This window comes from Marmota marmota, unplaced genomic scaffold, assembly GCF_001458135.2.
Source record: "Marmota marmota marmota unplaced genomic scaffold, marMar, whole genome shotgun sequence".
NCBI lineage: Eukaryota > Metazoa > Chordata > Mammalia > Rodentia > Sciuridae > Marmota > Marmota marmota.
The window spans coordinates 8,907,934-8,931,970 of NW_026000108.1; the positions used below are offsets into that span (position 1 = coordinate 8,907,934).

General features: G+C 33.8%; 1 protein-coding gene across 2 annotated transcripts in view; it reads right to left on the reverse strand.

Moving 5' to 3' along the window:
• Rab28 (RAB28, member RAS oncogene family) overlaps nucleotides 1-24,037 on the reverse strand; it is an 81,261-nt gene that overhangs the window by 6,699 nt on the left and 50,525 nt on the right. For both annotated transcript variants that reach the window (XM_015481966.2, XM_015481965.2), the window contains exons 5-6: nucleotides 8,805-8,908; nucleotides 2,034-2,111 (exon numbers count right to left, since the gene is read on the reverse strand). In XM_015481966.2, the coding sequence (XP_015337452.1) occupies nucleotides 2,034-2,111; nucleotides 8,805-8,908 (182 nt within the window). The remainder of the gene's footprint in view (nucleotides 1-2,033; nucleotides 2,112-8,804; nucleotides 8,909-24,037) is intronic.

Below are 24,037 nucleotides of genomic sequence, written 5' to 3' on the forward strand. Positions count from 1 at the left end.
GGGGGGGTCTTCCTGCAACCTGAACACCCACACAGCTCAGGCCAAATGCAAGAGTTCTTCCTTAGTGCAGCTCATACCCCTGTGAAAGATCAGCATGTTTTTCATCCTAAGTACAGCCACCAATCACTGGAGGACCTTGTCTCCACTCCTCTGAACCAGAGAGAACCAGAGAACTTCTGGTTCTCTCTCTTATCGAATCATTCCACACACCCTACAAATTCTTCTTGGCTCTGCTTTGACTCTTGTCTTTATCCCAAAATAGCAGTAACCCAGTCTCCTTACCTCAATCCCCTTCCTATCCAACCACACACAAAAATACCCCAATAAATTAATTCTATATCAAAATTGCTTTATTTCCCTACATAAAAATTATTTCCCTCTTGCTATAGATAACGTCATCAATATGGCATTCACAAATTCCTATGATCTTTTCTCAAACTCCCTTTATACTCCAATACAAATGGTCACTTATTTTAATCAAACTGCTCTTTTGTTTCCTAAATATGATCTAAGCTTCTCTACCCAGGTACATTGTTCATGTCAGTTCATTTTCAGCCCTTTTCTTCCTCTGCATTCCAAACTGCTCTATACACCTTCCCCCAACATGGTAGAGTAGTGACAGCAGAGGAACTTGTGTCAGACAGACTGTGTTCAAATCACAGCCTCACCACTCCCTACCCATGGTTTAGTGATCATGTTACTTAGCTTATTCACAGAAACAGTGTCCTGGCCATAAAATAATGAAATGCCACTTGTCCCAGAGAGTTATTCTGAAGAATAAATGAGATAGTTTAGTATCTGGCATAAAATATACTAATTTTCTTTACTAGAGACAGAAACTACAATTTTAAACTCCTTTAACTCTTACATCCACCATGATATTGTGTATATAATACATGATCAATAAATCATTGACTGTTTGATAATTATCCACAGACTCCAATTAACCAGCAATAAACATCATTTAGAAAAAGAAGGGGAAAAGCAGAAAACCAAAGGATCTCTGAGGTCTACAGGGTCTGTGTGATCAAACAAATCATGTTGACTCTTCTTTCTTGTATTCTTCCAAACCAAAACCAAGAAACTATTTTTTATGTGCTTGGGACCTGTTTACACAGCATAAAATATCTTACCTTTGTATCTGGCCATGGAAAGTGCTAAAATAAACATCTTTAAATCATGAGAATTAAAAGTAGCAAATTTCCAAGTTCCAACTTTTAATCGAGTCCTAGACATAACCACCTCCTCCATGTAAAACTTTTCAATTGATAGTTGCTCTAATTATTTACACACACACACACACACACACACACACACACAGTAGCCACAAGAATGTGACACAGAAATAACTTTAAAAGGAAGAAAAATTTAAGGATGGGAAAAGATAATTATACCTTTTTAGCTGTACAGCAAAGTAAGAAAGGTGGAGAAAATTGAGGGGAAATGTTGTTAGTTTGTTGCTTCTAACCAAACCACTTATGAAATTTAACTGCAGACTGCTACTCTAATTTTTCATTCTATCAAACATGAGACTTAAGTGCAATCACAATGGCATTGTCAAGTTCTTGACTGCTGGTATTCATTTGTTTTAAGTCTAAGGCGACTATGGAGGAATAGTGAAAGAACACAGAAATTCTCAATAACCAATAACACTATTAAACTGACAAGATAATATCAAGAACTAATATTATAGTGGAGAGTGTTTTAAAGATGAACAGATTAGCCCTTGAAAGAACTTAAATGAAGAAATACAAAACAATATGGTCAGAATTTTAACCCATCAATTAGCCACTGATAAAATTTTCATTAATCTTTTTCTTTCCACCAAAAGGGACAAAATGAAGTTTCAAGATCATGATAATTTGGTACAAAGTTAATATCCTTCATCTTCTGCAATTAACACTGATTCATACACATAATCTAAGGTTTTACAGGATATGTACATAGAATGCATGAATGAGATCCATAGACAAAAACTATTGATTTGTTAAAAATTCATTAATTTTTTAAAATATACAGTTCAAGATAATCACCTGTGACTGTTCTATTTCTGCTTTGTTTAATTTTATCCCAAGGATTTCAGCAGCAACTTTTTGGAAGCACAGGAAGACCTATATAACAAAAATAGGTTCACATGATTTAAAATAGTCATACTTAAAGTTACCTTCAAATAAGCTAAATTTTCTAAAAATCGATAAACAGGAAGAATTGCAAAAATATGATGTAGCATGTGATTCCAAAAAAAACTTTATTGATCATGTGTAACAACTTATCATTTTTCAAATCATTAAACCATAGTTTGAAAGTCCATGAAATTCAATGAATTAGTCTAAATTTGTATTTATCCCAAAAGCATATGTTTGTAAATATTTAACATGACAAGTATAACCCACCACATTAAAACACACACCTACTAGCATAACAAACTACCATAATTCCTAAAAGAAAATAAAAATAAATTAATCTATAACTTAATGCTCTGGTTTGTCACTGTCAGCTCTATTTTGGTCCACTGAGCTCACTCTAGTCTATCTTAAAAGGTTTTTCTTTTCAACTTGTTAATAATCTTTCTGGTTTTCCTATCAATTTCAACAAACTCTCTATGTCTCTTCAGTAAAACAGCTTGCTACTCTTTACTGTATTTTATCAGTTCAGAATAAAGGAACAATATACTCCATTACTATTATAGTTAAACAGAAATCTACAGAAGCTTTTCTATAAATAGTCTCTCATACATAGTCAGCTTACAGCAGGGCCACTATGATTCTCAGAACTTCCATCCTGACATTTATTGCACTATAACTTATCTTTACCTCAAAAGTGTCCTGCCATATGCCTAGCCCTCCAAATCTCATGATTACTCACTGAATATTTACTATAACTTTAATAACTGTAATTTCTAATAAAAAAGAGATACATACCTTTGAGAGGCTTATGCAATTTTACTCCAAAAAGCATGTTTTAGTTCACTGATGGCCAATGTTAAAGGAACAACAGAAAAGCTAATGTGGTATAACAGAGAGAAAAAGAGCGATCATAAGAGAAAATGAGCAAAGAGATGAAAGAGGTACAAATCATGTAGGATCTTGTGGGCTAAGGAAAAAATTGGCATTTACTTGGAACACAAATGAAAGCCATGGGAGAATAGCCTGACCAGACTTTTATTTTAGTAGGACCCGTCCAGTTGGTGTGTTGAGCATTCATTACAGAATCACAAGTGAACAACAAGAAAAATCAACAAGGAGATTAATGTAAGAGATTATGGAAACTAAACCAAAGTAGTAGCAGTGGAGTTGGTAAGAAACCAACTCCATCAGGATCTGAATTTATCATTAAAGTAGAACCAAAAGGAATTGGTGATGGATAGATGTGGGTTGTGAGAGAAAGGAGAGTCAAGTATGACCAAAATTTTCTAGGTCTGAGCAACTGGAAGGATAGGATATGCCATTTTTGAAGTGGGGAAGACTGAGATTTGAGAAGAGAATATCAAGAGGTCAATTCTGCATGTGTTTAAACTGTTAAACATCTCAGTGGTGATGTCAAGGGGGCAGTTGAGTCTAGGCAAAGCCATGAAACTAAATCAGGTGCTAATGGAGTAAGTTTAGAAAATGAGACACCCAAGAACTGAGCCCTACAGCACTCTAATATATTTACAGGTTCCAGAAACAAGATGAGAGACTACTTAAGTAGAATGAAATCAGGAGGCATAGAATCCTGGAAGCTAGATGAAGAATCCATTTCAAAGAAGGGAGAGTAATCAACTATTTTATATGCAATTACTAAGTAATAAAGATGGAGATGAAGAAATGACCACTGGATTAAGCAAAAAAGAGGTTGCTGGTGAACTCTGGCCATAGCAGTTTGGGTAGGGGCAAAAGTTTGCTGGAACAAAAACTGAAAGGAGAGGAACTGGAGATAACTCTATCAAGGCCTTCTGCAAGAAAGTGAGGAAAGAAACAAAGTAATAGCAAGAGAGAGATGTGGAATTGAGAGTCTTCTTATTTTTAAGATAAGTCATAACATCCTGTATGCTGACATTATAATCCAGTACATAGAAAAAAAGACAATGCTGGAAAAAGTGAACTGCTAGGGAAATGGGATTACTGAAGTACATAATGGAGGGTTACCTTCCTAGGAGCACAGATCCCACAGTGACCATGGGGAAGAGGTTTGGGAACAGATGTGCAGGAGAGAGCAGAGGGATTACTACAGATGTGGTAATGTGAGTATGTGAAAGTTGTCTTCTCTTTGTTTCAATTTCTTAGAAAATAGGAAACAGAGTCACCAGTAGAGAGAGTGAGAATGTTTTAGACATCTGAAGAGAGAAGAAAAGCTATGAAATAGTCATCTAGATATCTAGATAAGAGGGTGAGATGATAGAGTAGGAACACATGGCACAATCACCAAGCCCATTAAGAGCCCACTTGAGGTTCGTCATTGTAAATTTGAAGTGAAACGTCTGGCATGCCTCTGTATTTTTTTTTTTGCGGTCACATGCCTTGCTGCAGTCACAGGAAAGTGGAGGCATGGTTTAAAGCAGAATTAAGATTCGGCCAAGTGAGTATGACAATATGAATGAGGGGAAAAGGAACTGAGGGAATATGTACAGTAATGGTTTGGATTGGCCATGAGATTTTAGTTAGTAGGAGGCAAAAATGAGGACATAAAAAGAGACTAGGGGAAAAAAAATTTAACAAGTTGGTTAGGGATTTTAAAAAGGCATTAGAATCAATGGCTTAAAGGTCTTGGTTAGGTTAAAATAAACTATTCAGTGTTATGGTTTAGATATAAGGTATCCCCCAAAACTCATGTGTGAAACAACACAGGAAAGTTCAGAGGTGAAATGATTGAGAGCCTTAACCTAATCAGTACATTAATCCAGTTGAATGGATTAACTGGGTGGTAACTATAGGCAGGCAGGGTATGGCTGAGGAGGTAGGTCCTTGGGGGTGTGCCTTTGGAGTATATATTTTGACTCATGAATGGAAAAGTCTCTGCTTCCTGGCGTCTTGTCCTGAACTACTTTACTCTGCCATGATATTCTGCCTCATCTTGGACCCAGAGCAATGGAGCTGGCCCTCTATTAACTGAGACCTCTAAAACAGGAAGCACCAAAATAAACTTTTTCTCCTTTAATTGTTTCTTGTGAAGTCTTTTGGTCAAGCAGCGAAAAAAACAAGCCGACTAAAACACTGGGTGGGTTGGGAAATTTAGGCTGTGAGCTGGAAAGACAGAGTAGGGTGGTAGTCAGTGATTACTGATACTGAGAAGGACTGCAATAATTTTTAATGACACTCTCAGGAATGAGCGGCTTCAGTGTGGTGGAAGACAAATAAAGAAGTTGAAATCACTAACAGTTATGACAGAGATAGTATCAGAGAAAGTACTGTAATCTCAACAAAATCAAGGAGGGAAAGTAACCTGGAGCTAGAGACAACAAAAAGTATTAAACTGATTCCACAAGAACAAACCATTTCAAAGATGTATTTATAAAGAAAACATTGAGCATTTCAACATAAGTACATAAAATACCAAGCTAATCACAAGCTAAAATATTGGAAGTTAAAATCATCCTAAAATGACAAAAGACCCATAGGAAGATTTAAGGGCAGAAGCTCAATGAATTCATAGACACGTTTATCAAGTACTAAAACCATGCTTTAAATGGCACATGGAGCATGTGCCCATGTTCATGTAATCCTGGAAGAAAGAGTTCCAAGAGACCAAATTAAGTGGCTCTAACCCCCGTAAAATGAAGTACCCTTTATACTATTTAATGTTTATCTTAGTCATAAAAACTATAAAGGGTATCATACTAGAAAAATAGCAAAGATTAAATCACAGAAAAATTTCAAACTTCTTTTGGATGAAATTGTCAAGAAAAAAAGCAGTCATGCACAAGGCCCTGGGTTTAATCCCCAGCACCAAAAGGAAAAAAAAAAAAATAACAAATTAAACCCTGAATAGTAGTGAGCATTTACCAAAAAAAAAAAAAGTATAACAAATGATTGTTATTTTTAATATAAAAATGGTCATAGGAATTTTTTAAAACCAAATAAGAGATCCAGAATAGCTAAAGCAATTCTAAGCAGGAAGAGTGAAACAGGTGGTATTGCTATACCAGATCTTAAACTATACTACAGAGCAATAGTAACAAAAACAGCATGGTACTGGCACCAACACAGGCTGGTAGACCAATGGTACAGAATAGAGGACACAGAGACCAACCCACAAAATTACAACTACCTTATATTAGACAAAGGTGCTAAAAGCATGTACTGAAGAAAGGATAGCATCTTCAACAAATGGTGCTGGGGGAACTGGAAATCCATATGCAACAAAATGAAATTGAATCCCTTTCTCTCACCATGCACAAAAGTTAACTCAAAATGGATCAAGGATCTAGGAATCAAACCAGAGACTCTGCATCTAATAGAAGAAAAAGTTGACCCTCATCTCCATCACGTGGGGTCAGGCCCCAAATTCCTTAATAAGACACCTATAGCACAAGAGTTAAAATCAAGAATCAACAAATGGGACGAATTCAAACTAAAAAGTTTTTTTCTCAGCAAGAAAAATAATATGTGAGGTAAATAGAGAGCCTACATCCTGGGAACAAATTTTTACCCCTCACACATGAGATAGAGCTCTAATCTCTAGAGTATACAAAGAACTCAAAAAGTTAAACAACAAAAAACCAAATAACCCAATCAACAAATGGGCCAAGGACCTGAAGACACTTCTCAAAAGAGGATATACAATCTATCAAAAAAAAATACACGAAAAAAATTCTCACCATCTCTAGCAATCAGAGAAATGCAAATTAAAACTACTCTAAGATACCATCTCACTCCAGTAAGAATGGCAGCCATTATGAAGTCAAACAACAAGTGCTGGTGAGGATGCAGGAAAAAGGTACACTCATACATTGCTGATGGGACTGCAAATTGGTGCAGCCAATTTGGAAAGCAGTATGGAGATTCCTTGGAAAGCTGGGAATGGAACCATTTGACCCAGCTATTCCCCTTCTTGAACTATACCCAAAAGACCTAAAAACAGCATACTACAGGGACACAGCCACATCAATGTTTACAGCAGCACAATTCACAATAGCTAGACTGTGGAACCAACCTAGATGCCCTTCAATAGATGAATGGATAAAAAAAATGTGGCATTTATACACAATGGGCATTTATACACAATGAATATTACACAGCACTAAAAAAAATAACAAGATCATGGCATTTGCAGGGAAATGGATGGCATTAGAGCAGATTATGCTAAGTGAAGTTAACCAATGCCTAAAAAACAAAAGCCGAATGTCTTCTCTGATATAAGGGGGGTGACTCAAAATGGGGTAGGGAGGAAGAGCATGAGAAGAAGATTACCACTAAATAGGGAAGAGAAGTGGGAGAGAAAAGGAGGGAGAAGGGGAATTGCACGGAAGATGGAAGGAGACCCTCATCATTATACAGAATGCATTTATGACGATGTGAGGGAAAAAAAAGAAGTGTGTCATATTAGATTGGATAGAGAGATGTGATGGGAGGCAAGGGGAGGGGACAGGGGGATAGGAAGGACAGCAGAATAAAACAGACATTATTATTGCTGTATGTATATATGTGACTATATAACCAATGTGATTCTGCAACCTGTACACTCAGAAAAATGAGAAATTATACCCCATCTGATTGAAATGTATGACATGTCAAGATCATTGCACTGTCATGTGTAACAAATTAAAACAAATTTAAAAAACTTAAAAAAAGAAAATTATAACTGATAATAACAGAAAATGAATAGTTAATGAAATTTTCAAAGATTCAATTTTAATTTCAAGGAAATTCAAATTTCAATGGTGAAGTATTTTTTTCTTTTCTTTTTCTTTCTTTTTTTTTTTTTTGCCTGCCACATTGATAAAGACTTTAAAATAAATAAATTCTCAGTGTTAAAAAGGGTGTAGTAGTATACAATCATACAATGCTGATGACTATAATTTAGCCTTTCTGGTAGTAATTTACAATATTTCAATCCCTTATCAAAGACTCCATCTGAAGAAAAAAATCAAAACATCAAAATCTTATGGACATAATTTTACATTAGAACAGTATGTTCAAAACTTAGAAACATAACAACATAAACATGGTTAAATGTATTCTAAAACATTTACCTAATGGATTATTAAATCTGATAATATTAAATGATATGGGGAAGTTTTCTTCAGATAAAAACAGTAAATAAAATTTTAAAAAGTATTTCTATATTGTATCTTAACACTTTAATATTTACTGTGGGTTGGAGAGGGGCCCTGGAACATCACTACTTAGTCACAGTCCTACCTCCACTAATTATCAGCTTGGTAACCTGGGCCTTCTTACATGCCCTCTCATAAGATTTACCTTTGAAATGGAGATAATCAAGGTAGTACAACACCTGTCACAGAGTAAGTACTCAATAAGTGAAAACTGCTAGCAGTATCAGTACTAGTGCTTATGAATACTAAAAAATGAAGACTAAAAGGAATCACATGAAATAAAGAACAGTCACCTCTGGATGTGGGGATTATGGGTGATTTATATTCTTTTAATTCTTTGAATTTTAATATTCCTTAAAATAATAAAATAATAATAATACTAAATTAGTTATAAAAATAAGATAATCAGAATAAGCATGTTATCTTTTTTATGCCTTCAATAGGAATTAATTTGTTTCAAAATTAAGAAATAGAAGATTACTGCCCAGGAATACTAGTAAATAAAAGTGAAACATTACTTATAATACACAGTATTCGTTATTTTACTTACAGAGTCTCCTGTCTTGGCTGAGACAAAGTGGCTACTAAAACCATTTTCCTGGCAAAATCGTAAATGTTTCTCAGGTTTTACTGTTCGCATATGCTCCAAATCAACTAGAAAAGTGTTAAAGAGAGGGAAAAAAAATGCACTATGAGAGTCAATCAAAACATTTTTTACATGTTTAAATTTGACTAACTTTGCAATAGACCCTAGCATAGACACTAGCTGTATAATGCTAGGCAACTTATTTAATTTCTTTATGCTTCAGTTTCTACATTAATAAACTTGAAATGATAAATTTATTTCTTTAATATGGAGTTCTTTCAGAATTAGTTCATGTAGAGCCCACAATGACTGGCACATATGGGCTTTAAAAAAAAAGTTGAGCTGTCATATTATTATCTATATAAATTAAACACACTAGTGAGGCTCAAAAAAACTCTACTTGACATAATGCATTTCAACATTGTGATTAACTGAAAGTAAGACATATTTACCCAAACATATTTATTTTGAAACAGTTTACTTTAATAATTAGAACAGTTTGTAATCTTTATAAACTTTAATAACACAAATACACAGTATTCTGCCAAAAGAGATCAATATTACATTACATATTTATATTAATTTATTTACAGCCATGGTTTAATTTCACAAAGACACATTCAACTCTTTTTCCATTTCTAAAGTGTCCACTTGGGGAGTTATGGGTAAGGATATGTCCCTTTGAATAGCTGAAAGTACTTCAAAGTACAGCACAGACCTCATATCCAATACTGGTTTTTTATCCAGCACTCTATTTTTTCAAATGTGATTCTTTATTGAACAGTTTCTCCTTTTACAACGCTACAGACCCTATAAGGGTGTTGACTCAATGCTGTCAAATTATAAGGCAAATATATTCACAGGACTTAAGGACAACTAGGCTCTTTGAGTCAATAGAGGAAAAAAAAAATTAAACCTATTTCCTGAGGAAGGGACCCAACTGACTTGTAAAAACTTGTAAATTTGCAAATCTAGAAAGCCTACATAATAGTGGCAATTGATTGTCAACTAAAAAATGTTCTCATGCTTCATAAAAGGCTTTATTTAAAAATATATCGAAGGTTCTTAGTTTGTAGGCTCAAGGGATTTTTCTCCAGGAGATTTCTGATGTAGTGGGGGATTCCTGAGACCATTTATATTGCTTACCTTGGAAAATAGAGAGTTCTTTTTTTTCTTCTTCTTCTTTTTTAGACAAGTTGCTATTCCTTAAACATCACTGAGACCTTATTTACAAAAACCAGGTCAAAAAATGTCCAGATGCCACAAGCACCAATTTGTGGAAGACTAAAATACTAAGCTATTAGCACTGATGTTTATACATCTAGTTCATCATAATATTGAAACTAAAATACTTTCCTAATTCAATAAGAATGAATTCTGTCTCTAGAAAAAAAAATCCCCAATGAAATTTATATCCAATTAAAAAAACATGAAGTTGTGTCTTTGAAAGTCTATTTGAATTTGTGTTTTCTAATGAAACAGTCTGTCATTGTCTTTCTTACTTTTAATCTTCACTCCTTCTTCCCATCTCACCATCTACCATATAAATTATAACTGAGCAATTTACTATCCAAACAAAATTTTTTCCCAATAAAGGTAACCATGAAGAGAGTACTATATCACTGGTCAATAAAAAAAATATTTTATTTAATGAGCACTTATTGAGCACCTGTTATATTCCAGGTACCATGTTAGGCAGGCAATGGAAGGAAATTACTGTTTCTGCTGTGGGAGGGGTTTTGTAGCTATGTAAATCCAGCATAAAAATATACAGTCCAGTCTCTGAAAAAGCCACTACAAATACTGTGAGCATAAAAGGCCCTTAAAAATTATAAAAATTATTTTAATTAGCTGAGATTCTCAAAAATGAGATAACAGGTACAAAAGGCTCTCAAGAGCACTTCCCTACAAAGCTCTTCTCTGATGTGTTAGAATTTAGTAGGCAGCATTTAAGAGGGCTTGGTTACTAGACGATTTGGCTTGAATGCCACCCACAAAATCATATGTTAAACTTATTTACTAATGTGATAGTACTAAGAGGTAGGATCTTTAGAAGGTAATTAAGTCATGAGGGCTGTGACTTCGTTGGTAACATTAGAATTCTGATAAAAGGGCTTGAGGAAATGGGTTTGCCCTCTTCTACTCTTCTGCCATGTGAGGACACAGCATTCATCCCCTTTTGCTTTTCCACTTTCCACCAGAAAGGACAGAGCACTCAAGATGCCATCATGGAAACATAGATGGGGCTCTGATCAGACACTGGACATTCTAGCACCTTGATCTTGAACTTCTCAATCTCCAGAACAGTGAGAAATAAATTTCTTTTGTTTAGAAATTACTTGGTTTCATGTATTTTGCTATGGCAGTACTAACGGACGAAGACAATGGAACAATTCATTCTAAATGGAAAAAGATATAAAATATAATGATGGGGGCTGGGATTGTGGCTCAGTGGTAGAATAATCGCTTAGCATGTGTGAGGCCCTGGGTTCAATCCTCAGCATCATAAAAATAAATAAATAAAATAAAGGTATTGTGTCAACTACAACTAAAAAATTATATAAATAAATAAATAAATAAAATATAATGATGAAATTGCAGTGAGACACTGGGAAAATCTTTTTCTTCTATTTTTAAGAGCATCCTTAAAATTATTATCCAGTAAACTATCACAATGACTTTGTGTGAAGGATTAAACTAAAATGAAGCATATTTTCAACATGATTCATTCTTCATTAAAAATAATTTTTTATCTAGAAGGAATGGCTATTTTAGCTGGAATGAAAATAAATTTTTGAAAAGAAAGCACCACAACTTTATGAATGCCAAAAAAACATATGTGCTTCTAAAGACACTGTCCACTCAATGTAAAATGGTTAAGAGTACTGCTCATTTTTCCTCCCTGCCTTCCTCCAAGTCAAATTATGAAATTTCTATCCCAAGAATTCCCAACGACAGTTTTTACCCATCACTATCATTTAGTCTTTTGTGAATTCTGTTAACAAAAGGCGGTGCTATTTTAGTATCACTACTTTTGAACAACAAGAATTTCCTGAAGAGTTAGGCAAGTCATAAAAGAAATGTTAACTGAGGACTCCACTTTGCTTAAACATGTAGACTTCCAAATATCATGGAAACCCCAGAAATTAACCTTATATAATATAACCAAATGACCTTCAACAGTCAAGATTACTCAAAGGGAAAAGGACAGCCTCTTTAATAAATGTTGGTAAATTTTTGGCATTCTTTCATGAAAAAGAATGGAAGTTGGACTCTTACATCATGTGCAAAAATTAACTCAAAATGGATTAAAGACCTAACCAAAAAAACCCCAAAACTAAAACTCTTTGACTAAACAGAAGAAAGGTTTCAGGATATTGGAGTTAGAGATGATTTTTCAGAAGAAAAAAATAGACAAAGTGACTGAATTAAACTTTAAAATGTTTTTTGCATCAAAGCACACAACAGAGTAAAAAAATCTACAAAATGGGAGAAGATATTTGTAAATCATTATTGATAAGGGATTAATATGTAGAATATATTTTTAAAAGTCCTACAGCTCAACAACAAAAATCCAAGCGACCCCATTTAAAAATAAGCAAAAGAATTATACAGACAGTTCTTCCAAAATGGTCATCAGAAATGTAAGCTAAAACTACTAAGAGATATCACCTCAAACCAAGTAAAATAGCCACCCTGGGATGCAAGGCTGGTTCAATATACGGAAATCAATAAATGTTATTCACCACATCAATAGACTTAAAGATGAGAACCATATGATCATCTCGATAGATGCAGAAAAAGCATTCGACAAAGTACAGCATCCCTTTATGTTCAAAACTCTAGAAAAACTAGGGATAACAGGAACATACCTCAATATTGTAAAAGCAATCTATGCTAAGCCTCAGGCTAGCATCATTCTGAATGGAGAAAAACTGAAGGCATTCCCTCTAAAATCTGGAACAAGACAGGGATGCCCTCTCTCTCCACTTCTGTTCAACATAGTTCTCGAAACACTGGCCAGAGCAATTAGACAGACGAAAGAAATTAAAGGCATCAAAATAGGAAAAGAAGAACTTAAATTATCACTATTTGCAGATGATATGATTCTATACCTAGCAGACCCAAAAGGCTCTACAAAGAAACTATTAGAGCTAATAAATGAATTCAGCAAAGTGGCAGGATATAAAATCAACACGCATAAATCAAAGGCATTCCTGTATATCAGCGACAAATCCTCTGAAATGGAAATGAGGACAACCACTCCATTCACAATATCTTCAAAAAAAATAAAATACTTGGGAATCAACCTAACAAAAGAGGTGAAAGACTTATACAATGAAAACTACAGAACCCTAAAGAGAGAAATAGAAGAAGATCTTAGAAGATGGAAAAATATACCCTGTTCATGGATAGGCAGAACTAACATCATCAAAATGGCGATATTACCAAAAGTTCTCTATAGGTTTAATGCAATGCCAATCAAAATCCCAACGGCATTTCTTGTAGAAATAGAGAAAGCAATCATGAAATTCATATGGAAAAATAAAAGACCCAGAATAGCAAAAACAATGCTAAGCAGGAAGTGTGAATCAGGCGGTATAGCGATACCAGACTTCAAACTATACTACAGAGCAATAGTAACAAAAACAGCATGGTACTGGTACCAAAACAGGCGGGTGGACCAATGGTACAGAATAGAGGACACAGAAACCAATCCACAAAACTACAACTATCTTATATTTGATAAAGGGGCTAAAAGCATGCAATGGAGGAAGGATAGCATCTTCAACAAATGGTGCTGGGAAAACTGGAAATCCATATGCAACAAAATGAAACTGAATCCCTTTCTCTCGCCATGCACAAAAGTTAATTCAAAATGGATCAAGGAGCTTGATATCAAATCAGAGACACGCCGTCTGATAGAAGAAAAAGTTGGCTACGATCTACATACTGTGGGGTCGGGCTCCAAATTCCTCAATAGGACACCCATAGCACAAAAGTTAATAACTAGAATCAACAAATGGGACTTACTCAAACTAAAAAGTTTTTTCTCAGCAAAAGAAACAATAAGAGAGGTAAATAGGGAGCCTACACCCTGGGAACAAATCTTTACTCCTCACACTTCAGATAGAGCCCTAATATCCAGAGTATACAAAGAACTCAAAAAATTAGACAATAAGAGAACAAACAACCCAATCAACAAATGGGCCAAGGACCTGAACAGACACTTCTCAGAGGAGGACATACAATCAATCAACAAGTACATGAAAAAATGCTCACCATCTCTAGCAGTCAGAGAAATGCAAATCAAAACCACCCTAAGATACCATCTCACTCCAGTAAGATTGGCAGCCATTATGAAGTCAAACAACAACAAGTGCTGGCGAGGATGTGGGGAAAAGGGTACACTTGTACATTGCTGGTGGGACTGCAAATTGGTGCAGCCAATTTGGAAAGCAGTATGGAGATTTCTTGGAAAGCTGGGAATGGAGCCACCATTTGACCCAGCTATTCCCCTTCTCGGTCTATTCCCTAAAGACCTAAAAAGAGCATGCTACAGGGACACTGCTACATCGATGTTCATAGCAGCACAATTCACAATAGCAAGACTGTGGAACCAACCTAGATGCCCTTCAATAGACGAATGGATAAAAAAAATGTGGCATTTATACACAATGGAGTATTACTCTGCATTAAAAAATGACAAAATCATAGAATTTACAGGGAAATGGATGGCATTAGAGCAGATTATGCTAAGTGAAGCTAGCCAATCCCTAAAAAACAAATGCCAAATGTCTTCTTTGATATAAGGAGAGTAACTAAGAACAGAGTAGGGACGAAGAGCATGAGAAGAAGATTAACATTAAACAGGGATGAGAGGTGGGAGGGAAAGGGAGAGAGAAGGAAAATTGCATGGAAATGGAAGGAGACCCTCGGGGTTATACAAAATTACATACAAGAGGAAGTGAGGGGAAAGGGAAAAAAATAACAAGGGGGAGAAATGAATTACAGTAGATTGGGTAGAGAGAGGAGAGGGGAGGGGAGGGGAGGGGAGATAGTAGAGGATAGGAAAGGCAGCAGAATACAACAGACACTAGTATGGCAAAATGTAAATCAGTGGATGTGTAACTGATGTGATTCTGCAACCTGTATATGGGGTAAAAATGGGAGTTCATAACCCACTTGAATCAAAATGTGAAATATGATATATCAAGAACTATGTAATGTTTTGAACAACCAACAATAAAAATTTTTAAAATAAATAAATAAATAAATAAAATTCTGAAACACTTTAAAATATAGCACTTACGTTTTTTTCATATTGGCCTGAAACTTTACAATGTTCCATTTTCCAAATACTACTTTTTCAACATGCTATAAGAACATGTCCTATAATGAATATGACTTTTTTCATTCAAATCACAATGTTATTTCATGTTTTAAAAAAGGGGCAAGTTCTATAGATACTAATTAATTATATTATTAATGTCTACTCTCGACAATGGAAAGAAGATGTTCAAAAGTATAAACTATTTTTGCTCCTTAATCCATACATAATAGCAGGAACAGAATATTCTCAGTGAAATGATTATAAAAAATGTCACTGTCTAACTTAAAAGAAGTAAAAGCAAAATACAAATATAGCACTTGTACAGATTTTCACAGTAATTTTTAGGTTATCAAGGAAACATCTAGAGTGTTGATCTGGTTATACTCAATTCAAACAAACTACTTGTCACATTAACTACCTCCAGGAAGTTACTCCAAACACAAAATAAACTGTTTATGCCCCTACTCAGATAGATAACATGACAGATTGTTATTAGTTGAAGACAGATGAAATACATTAATTTGATTTTGAGCATGTGTTTAATTTTACCCTGCCATGTACACTCTCTAATGCTGTCTTTCTATGATGACATAGTAAATCACGCCGTATTAGAAGAATTGCTTAATGCAAGAAACTAAAAAATTAGCAGAACTTGACTTTGACTTTGCAGATTCTTAAACCAACCTTCTCATAAAAATAACTGACTAAAAATCAATGGGTTCTACAAACATTCAAAGAAAAAGGGTAGCATCAAAGAAACCACTTTAATTTCTAGTATAAATTTAAAGACCTCAATGAAGTTTAGCATTTTTCCTGTGTACTAGCCTTCATACTTCTTTATGAAATGTCTCTTCCTTCCTCTCCCCATTTTCTACTGGGTTTCATGTATTTACCTTATCAATTTGTGTAAGCACATTCTATGATAAGGACACTTGTCACATTTGTTCCAAATATTCTTCTTAGTTTAGAACTTTCCTTTCAAATATTCCATAATGCTTTTGAGGAAAAAAATAATATTTTATGAAGTCAAATACTCTTGAGATAATAAACTTGTTATTCTTGTAGTTATACTCATTTGGTTCTACTGTTACATGGAGTCACAAACAAAAAACAAATGAAGAACAACATAAAAAAGGGCCCAATACAATAGCCACCCACAAAGTATTTGTTAATTGAAGAAAAATATTTCTAGATTCTTAAAATTAACACAAAATATCAACTGTACCTAAAATAATATTTATTCCTTCATTTTACAGGAATACTACATAGGACTAAAAATTAAGTAGAGTTTCACACCCCAATAAAAATAAATCTCATAGACATGTTGAGACAAGATACAAATGAATATATTAATGATTCATTTACATAAAATTCTAAAATGGCAAAACTAAAATCTGGTGAAGCACAAGAGACTGAAAGCAAGAAGAAGCAAAGATCAGGACAAAGAACAAAGTTACTTGTTTGGTTTACATGTTAGGTGTTCCCCCAAAACTCATGTGACACAATGCAAGAACATTCAGAAGTGGAATAATGCCAGATGGAGATATAACTGAGTGGTTACTGAAGTCAGGAAGGGTGTGGCTGGAGGAGGTGGGCAGTGAGCGTGTGCCTCTGGAGTAGATATAGTGTATCTGGTGAGTAGGGTCTCTCTCTCTCTGCTTCCAGATCATCATGTGAGCCGCCCCCACACACCCTTCTGCCATGATATTCTGCCTCACCTGCAGCCCATGGCAACACAGTCAGTCATCTATGAACTGAGACCTCTGAAACCATGAGCCCCCAAATAAACCTTTCCTCTTCTAATTGTTCTTGTTAGGTGCTTGGTCACTGCAGCAAAAAAAAAAAAAGCTAACTAAAACATTACCTGGGAGGACAGAAAGGGGACGCATGAAGAAAAGCACCTGACATGCCTCTGGGGAGTTGGCAATGCTAAGCCTCACCCAGGAACAGTTCTTTATACTATACACACTTTATATACTCCTCTAGATCTATATTTTCTTATAATAAAATTCCTACTAAAACTGAAATACATGACATTCTTGTCTTACTAATTTTTCATATGATTAGTGTTGCAAAAATATTCATAGTCTTCATCCTTTTTCCCAATGACTTCTAACAACCCTTTAATCATAGAATCATACCCTCCCAATCTATCTATCTACCTATCATGAATCCTGTGGGTTCTCCTCTTTAATTACTCATCACCTGATTCTGATAGATCCTCACTTTTTTTTCTTCTTAGAAAGATTCTGAGGAGATAACAATGAATATCTTAATTCAATAGACACCAAAATACCACCAACAGCAACAATTATCAAGAGGTCAGAGAGAATGTAAAAATTCATATTATTTCTTCAACTTGAAGTACCATTAATTGGATTACCCATACCCAAATTTCTTCTGGGAGCAAATTAATGCCTAAATACTTCTCCTATTACCTCAGTTCAAATTAGATAGTGGGTGTAAATGACGGCATAGCACCAGTGAAAAAAATCTTTCTATATATAAGGCTGACTACAATTTTTCCTCTTTTTTTGTAATATTTGTATATAAATTATATAGAAGATTAGCATTTGCTCACATATCAAACAAAAGGCTAAAGGAACTGGAATATTAATAAACATCCTTTAATACAATCTGGAGCATTTAATTTAATTTCAGGCATTTCTCACAGAAATTCTTATTAGAAAACTTCATAATCACACAGACTAGATAGGCTTATTAGAAAAGTTTTGTATAATAAGTAGATATAATAAGGCCCAGGTTCACTCATATCATTCTTACACAGACATGTGTGAAGAAAAAAAAGTATATTTGCCCTGCCCAGATAATAGCATACCATGGCATCTTACAAAGAACAGAAGAACTGCCTTGATTAGGCAACTATACTATGGTTTTTAAATCCTTCTTTATATTTTCTCCTATTTTCCAATTACCAACAATGATTGTATATGTTAGAAATACTGGAAGAGGGGAAGTAATACAACATAATTTAAAATAAAAACAAGAAGTCATGAATAAACAGAAAATTGCCCTAATGGCCATAGAATTTACAGCAATAAGAATAACAAAGACTTGTACAGCAGCACACTGTTTTCTAGGCATTTCACATGTATTAAATCATTTAACATTCACAACAATCATTATGTGATAAATGAGGAAACCAAGCTGTGGAGAAGATAAACGACTTATGTAAGACCATACATCTAGTGAGAACCAACTAGTTATGTCTTAATAACTAATATGGCAAATGCTTCTTGCTCTGTGTTTTAGTAACTATCTGTGGTCCTTTATCCTCTATAGGCATTTCAGATTTAGTTTGCTTAAACAATACAAACACAAATACTTATTTGGGCATTTGGTTAAAATAACACTGAATCAATTAATCAATCTGAGAAGTCATATTTTTATAATACCAAGTCTTTATATCTTTGAACATGGTGTATTTGCTGTCTTTCATTATGTCTTGTTTTTGTTTTGTCTCAATATAGAGCTTCTATGTACTAATTATATCACCTGAGAATCCTGTAGTTAATTTCTTCCTTTTAAATCTGTAAATTGTCTTTACCTCTTTCATACTGTTTTTAAAAGCTGAAACCTTAACAGTGTGGAACAGGAGTGGTAAAAGTGAATTTCCTTGCCTTGTACATGATCTCAAATGGAAACCATTCACTCTTTCACCATTACATATGCATTAACTGCAGGTTTTTCATAATGCTGAAGTTCTTTCTCATTCCTAGCTTGTACACAGCTTCTTTTAAAACCCTGAATGAATATTAAATGTTATCAAATGCTTCCATTCATCTATTGAGATCATAGTATAACTTTTCTTCTTTAGTCAATATACATGGTAAATTATACTCATTGATTCAAATATGAAACCAGTCTTACATTTCCATGATAATCATAATGTAATATCCTTTGTGAATATTACTGGATTCAATATGTTAGTATTTTTTACTTTTTTTTTTTCTTCCCTTAACCTTTCCTTTTTCCTTTCTTCTTGCTTTGGGTTTAATTCATTTTCTATTTTCTTAAGGTAGAACTGAAAGCAAGGATTTTAAGGAATTTTTTTCTTTTTAAATACAAGCACTTAATAATGCTAAGCATATTCCTTTAAATACTGCTAACTATATGATATAAACTTTAATATGCAGTTTTCTTTTTATGCAATTCAAAATTTTTATAATTGTAATTTCTTATTTGTCTTGCAGTCTATTTGGAAGCGAGTCACTCAATTTCTGAATATTTTGGTGATATTACTGATGTCTCTGGTATTGATTTCTGGTTCACTTTCATCACAGTTAGAGAACATATTCAATTCTTTTAAATTTATTAATTCATTTTTTCTAGGTCAGAATATTTTCCATCATTGTAAACATCCCATGTGTATTTGAAAGTAACATGTACTCTCCTGTTGTCAGAGGGATGTTCTATCAACACAAAATTAGGTCCAGCTGGCTAATGTTGTTCATACTATCTATATCCTTACCAGTTCCTTGTAGTCCCAATACAGTTGGGACTGCTTTTCTATCTCTATATCTTAATTGGTATATTTAGACTAGCTATCTGAAAGATTTTTCTGTGAAGGCCAGGAGAGAAAATATTTTAGGGTCTGTGTGTCATACATTCTTTGAAGCAATTACTCTTCCGTTTTAGTAAAGATGCAGCCATAAGTAATACGTAGATGATAAGTGTGACTATTTATGGACACTGAAATTTTATTTCACATATTTTTCAAGTTTCATAAAATATTTTCCTTCTATTTTCTCCCTACCATTTTAAAATACAAAACCCATTCTCAGATAATGGGTAATACAAAAACAGGACATGGGCCATGGTTTGCTGACCCTCTGCTCTACACCTCTGCTCAAACTGCCCCTCTGCTGAAAAAACATTATAGGCTTTCTATGGTTCTTACGATAAAATCTAAGTTCCTCAAAACATTTGTCTGTTTCTCAATTCATCCAGCTTTGCACCTTATGTTCCAGCTGTGACAAAATGTTATAAATCCCCCTTATATTTCATACTATTTACTAATTTTTGCAGCTTTATTCATTCTTTCACTTCTTCCTGGAATGCCTTGTTTTTTCCTCACTTCTCTTCATGGCACACTCCTGCACATCCCTTAGTATCTCTGCTCTTAATTTTCCTCTGGCCATTTCTTCCTGCCAAGCTCCCTGTATATCAAGTGCATCATCAGACAACAATATCCTACTGTCTTCTCCCACCATTGTGCTTGGTACATAAAAGGCACTGATGAAGGAATAAATAAGTGAATGGAAACTTTAAAATATATGAAGAAACTGAATATGTGCAAATGTTTACAATACATTAGTGACATTCTAACATGTAATTCTATATTTTAAATTACCAAAATATATTTTAATCAAACTAATTTTAGAAACATTTTTAAATTACAATAAAACTGAAATCATTTTGTCAATTATAAAATGTCTTTTAGATTGTAATATTAAACTGTAATGTACAAAGCTCTCAGAATGATGTTGGCCCAAAATGTCAATAAGCCAAGAAGTAAGTAAATACAAAAATAATGTACAAAAATAATGCTTCCTCTAAAAAAAAAAATGGTTTCACTTAAAGAAAAGACATAATCCCTCTCAGAATTCTCTTTGAAAAAAGAAAAATTCATTCTTGAATGAACCTAAGACTAAATACAAAATTTAATCAATTTTCACCAATTCATATAAAAAATATAGAATATAATCAGTAAACTTCAGTGTTTTAAAAAAGGGAACCTTATAAAAGGTGGAATGTAATTTCAACCTTCAAAAATACTCTTCATTGCAAAGAATTCAGTTCATAGTCCCAATATATTAGCATATCAAATTATAACTTTATGTATATAAATGGCAGTGGTGAGGAGAAGTTGGAATAAGAAAGGAAACAAAATTATACCAACCAACTTTGGTGTTCAATTTTAAAACCAAAACAGCATTTCTTTTCAGAAATTAAAATGGACATGTACAGTTGAGAAGTTTTAACAATACCCACCTATTTTTTGCTTATTTTCAGACAACTGCCACTTTACATTTTTGGTTAATCCCAAATTACAGAAAATAATAATATAGGACTTGAGACTCACTCCAGAGGAATTTTTTTTTCTTTTGTTTTTGGCATTGGGAATTGAAACAAGGAGCACTTCACCACTGGGCTACATCCCCAGCCCTCTTTATTTTTCACTTTGGAACAGGGTGTAAGTTGCTGAGGCTGGCCTAGAACTTGTGATCTCCTGCATCAGCCTGCCAAATTCCTGGGGATTTTTAAAACTCCACATTCAGGTATTCATTTTCAAAAGATTCAGCCTTTTTATAGAATATTTCTGTGTCCTTGTGAGAATTTAAATCTATAGCTGAAAAATAAATTGTTTGGCTGAAAGACTGAAATGTTCTGATCTCTCAAGTATACATAGCCAAAATCCTAGTCTAATATCTGACTTAAAACTAGTTGTCTTCCTTTTACTGGGGTGTGTTACTGAATTACACATTTTAACTTTGAAGTATATTCAAATATAGAATGTTGATTCTTATTTAAAAAAAAACAGAAGCCTATCTCATGGAGGTCATCTAGTATATGAAGCTGAAATAACAAACATATAAGTTTACACCTAAAAGAAACAAAAGAGAACTTACATGGAATATATGGTAAATTAAATATATTACTGAAACACAGTTCTGGGGATAGGTGGCTTTCTTGTAGTATGGATCACTTGATTCTACTGATACTCTTTCACTAACTACTGCAAGAAAAAACTTTTAATCAGAAAGGCCATCAAGCTTCCATCCATTAAAGTCAGAAATACAATTAACATTTATGATTAAAATTCTTAATTTTCATAATGAATACTGTATTCATTATGGGCACTACTGATTCCCATTTTTTTTTCAGAATACTCATTATCTGAAAAACAGAAGACTACACTAGGGAATTTAGAGCAATTAAGCAATATAGTTTTCCAAGTGATAGCAATAACAGAAATTTTCCACTCCTCAGCAGCCAACTCTCTCATTTTCCCAGTTTACTACAATCTGTTAGTCACTGAAGCTGGACCCTTGATTAATTTTCCCTCTTTATAAGACTTTATAGTTATTTTTAAAATTCTGAAACAATCACAAAATGAAAAGTGAGTAAACTATAGGAAATCCAATCTACAGTCATTTTAGTTAACTCTTCAAAATGAAACTTTAAAAAACTTTCAACACAGCAACAATAAATACATGGGCTAAAAACATTACATGAAAAAAATATGTATATGAAAATAAACAAACATACCAATGATTTCTTGTACTTGAACAAGTTGTAAAGTTACTCCACCAATATTTAATAGTATTTTTAACAAAAACTTAATAATATTTTGGACCTCCCAATTTATAATCAATTTTTTTAACAATTTTTTCATTACACTGTCTTCTGTACATAACAGCCTCAGAAGAAAATAAAACATTGTAATAAAATCTCATTGGGGGACAAAAGTGGCATAATGGCTATTCTGCCTGCTTCCAACAAATCAAAATATACAGTAAAAATATATTACATCTGATAGGAATTAACTAATCATACTGAAAACAAGATACTGAAATCAGTTTCAATGATGAATCACGTGTCATTGAAACAGATAATTCAAACTTAAAAGTTGCCAAAAAGAAAAAGTTTTAGATATTACTTTATAATTATCACATCATAATTCACTATCTATTATATAATATGAAGGTACACCCAAATGTGGTTCATCAAACACTTCTCACTATGCCTTTACCAAGTACTGATTTAAAATGACACTTCTATCTCAACCTAGGCCATTTAAATGTAAAAAAAAAAAAAAAAAAACTTTCTAGTTCCTTTATTTATTCTCCAGCTCATTGTTTTGTACAACAAGTCTTTATGTGAAAAGACTTCAATTAACTTTAGAAGATTTTCAAGTCTGTGTTTTTAAAACTAATGCACAAGAATAATAAAGTTTTTAATCCAAACTATTATTTAAGTTTCAAAATACATACTATCGATAAGCCAAATAAAATCTAATAATGCGAATACGCAGCACTGGAAAAGAAAAACAAAAGGAAAAGGTGCCAAGAATAGAAGAGAATTACAGAAAAATTTCTAGAAGATAAAACGAGCCAGTAGAAATAACTTTCTTAATATGAAATCTAATCTTAAAAAAAGACCATTATTAGGAAGAACCCTGGAAATAGAGTTCAATTAAATAAGCAGAACCACTGTGAGTGATAAAAAAGAGTTAGACATTCCATAATCACAAGCTGGTGGGGCGAGAGGAATGGACTACTGGATTTGCATCTATTCTTGAGCTGGAAATCACTACAGATCAACAGAAGGGCACTCAGGATGAGACACTGAAACTTGCATGGGTAAGTTGAAATGGCCAAAAGTACAAGAAACTAGAACCTGATAGTACAACAGGAACTAGCAGTGCCAAACTAGAACTCACACCTCTCTCTCACCAACTCCAAGCCTGATGTCAAAGATCAGTGAAAATAGAGAAAGCAATCATGAAATTCATATGGAAAAATAAAAGACCCAGAATAGCAAAAACAATGCTAAGCAGGAAGTGTGAATAAGGCGGTATAGCGATACCAGACTTCAAACTATACTACAGAGCAATAGTAACAAAAACAGCATGGTACTGGTACCAAAACAGGCGGGTGGACCAATGGTACAGAATAGAGGACACAGAAACCAATCCACAATATTACAACTATCTTATATTTGATAAAGGGGCTAAAAGCATGCAATGGAGGAAGGATAGCATCTTCAACAAATGGTGCTGGGAAAACTGGAAATCCATATGCAACAAAATGAAACTGAATCCCTTTCTCTCGCCATG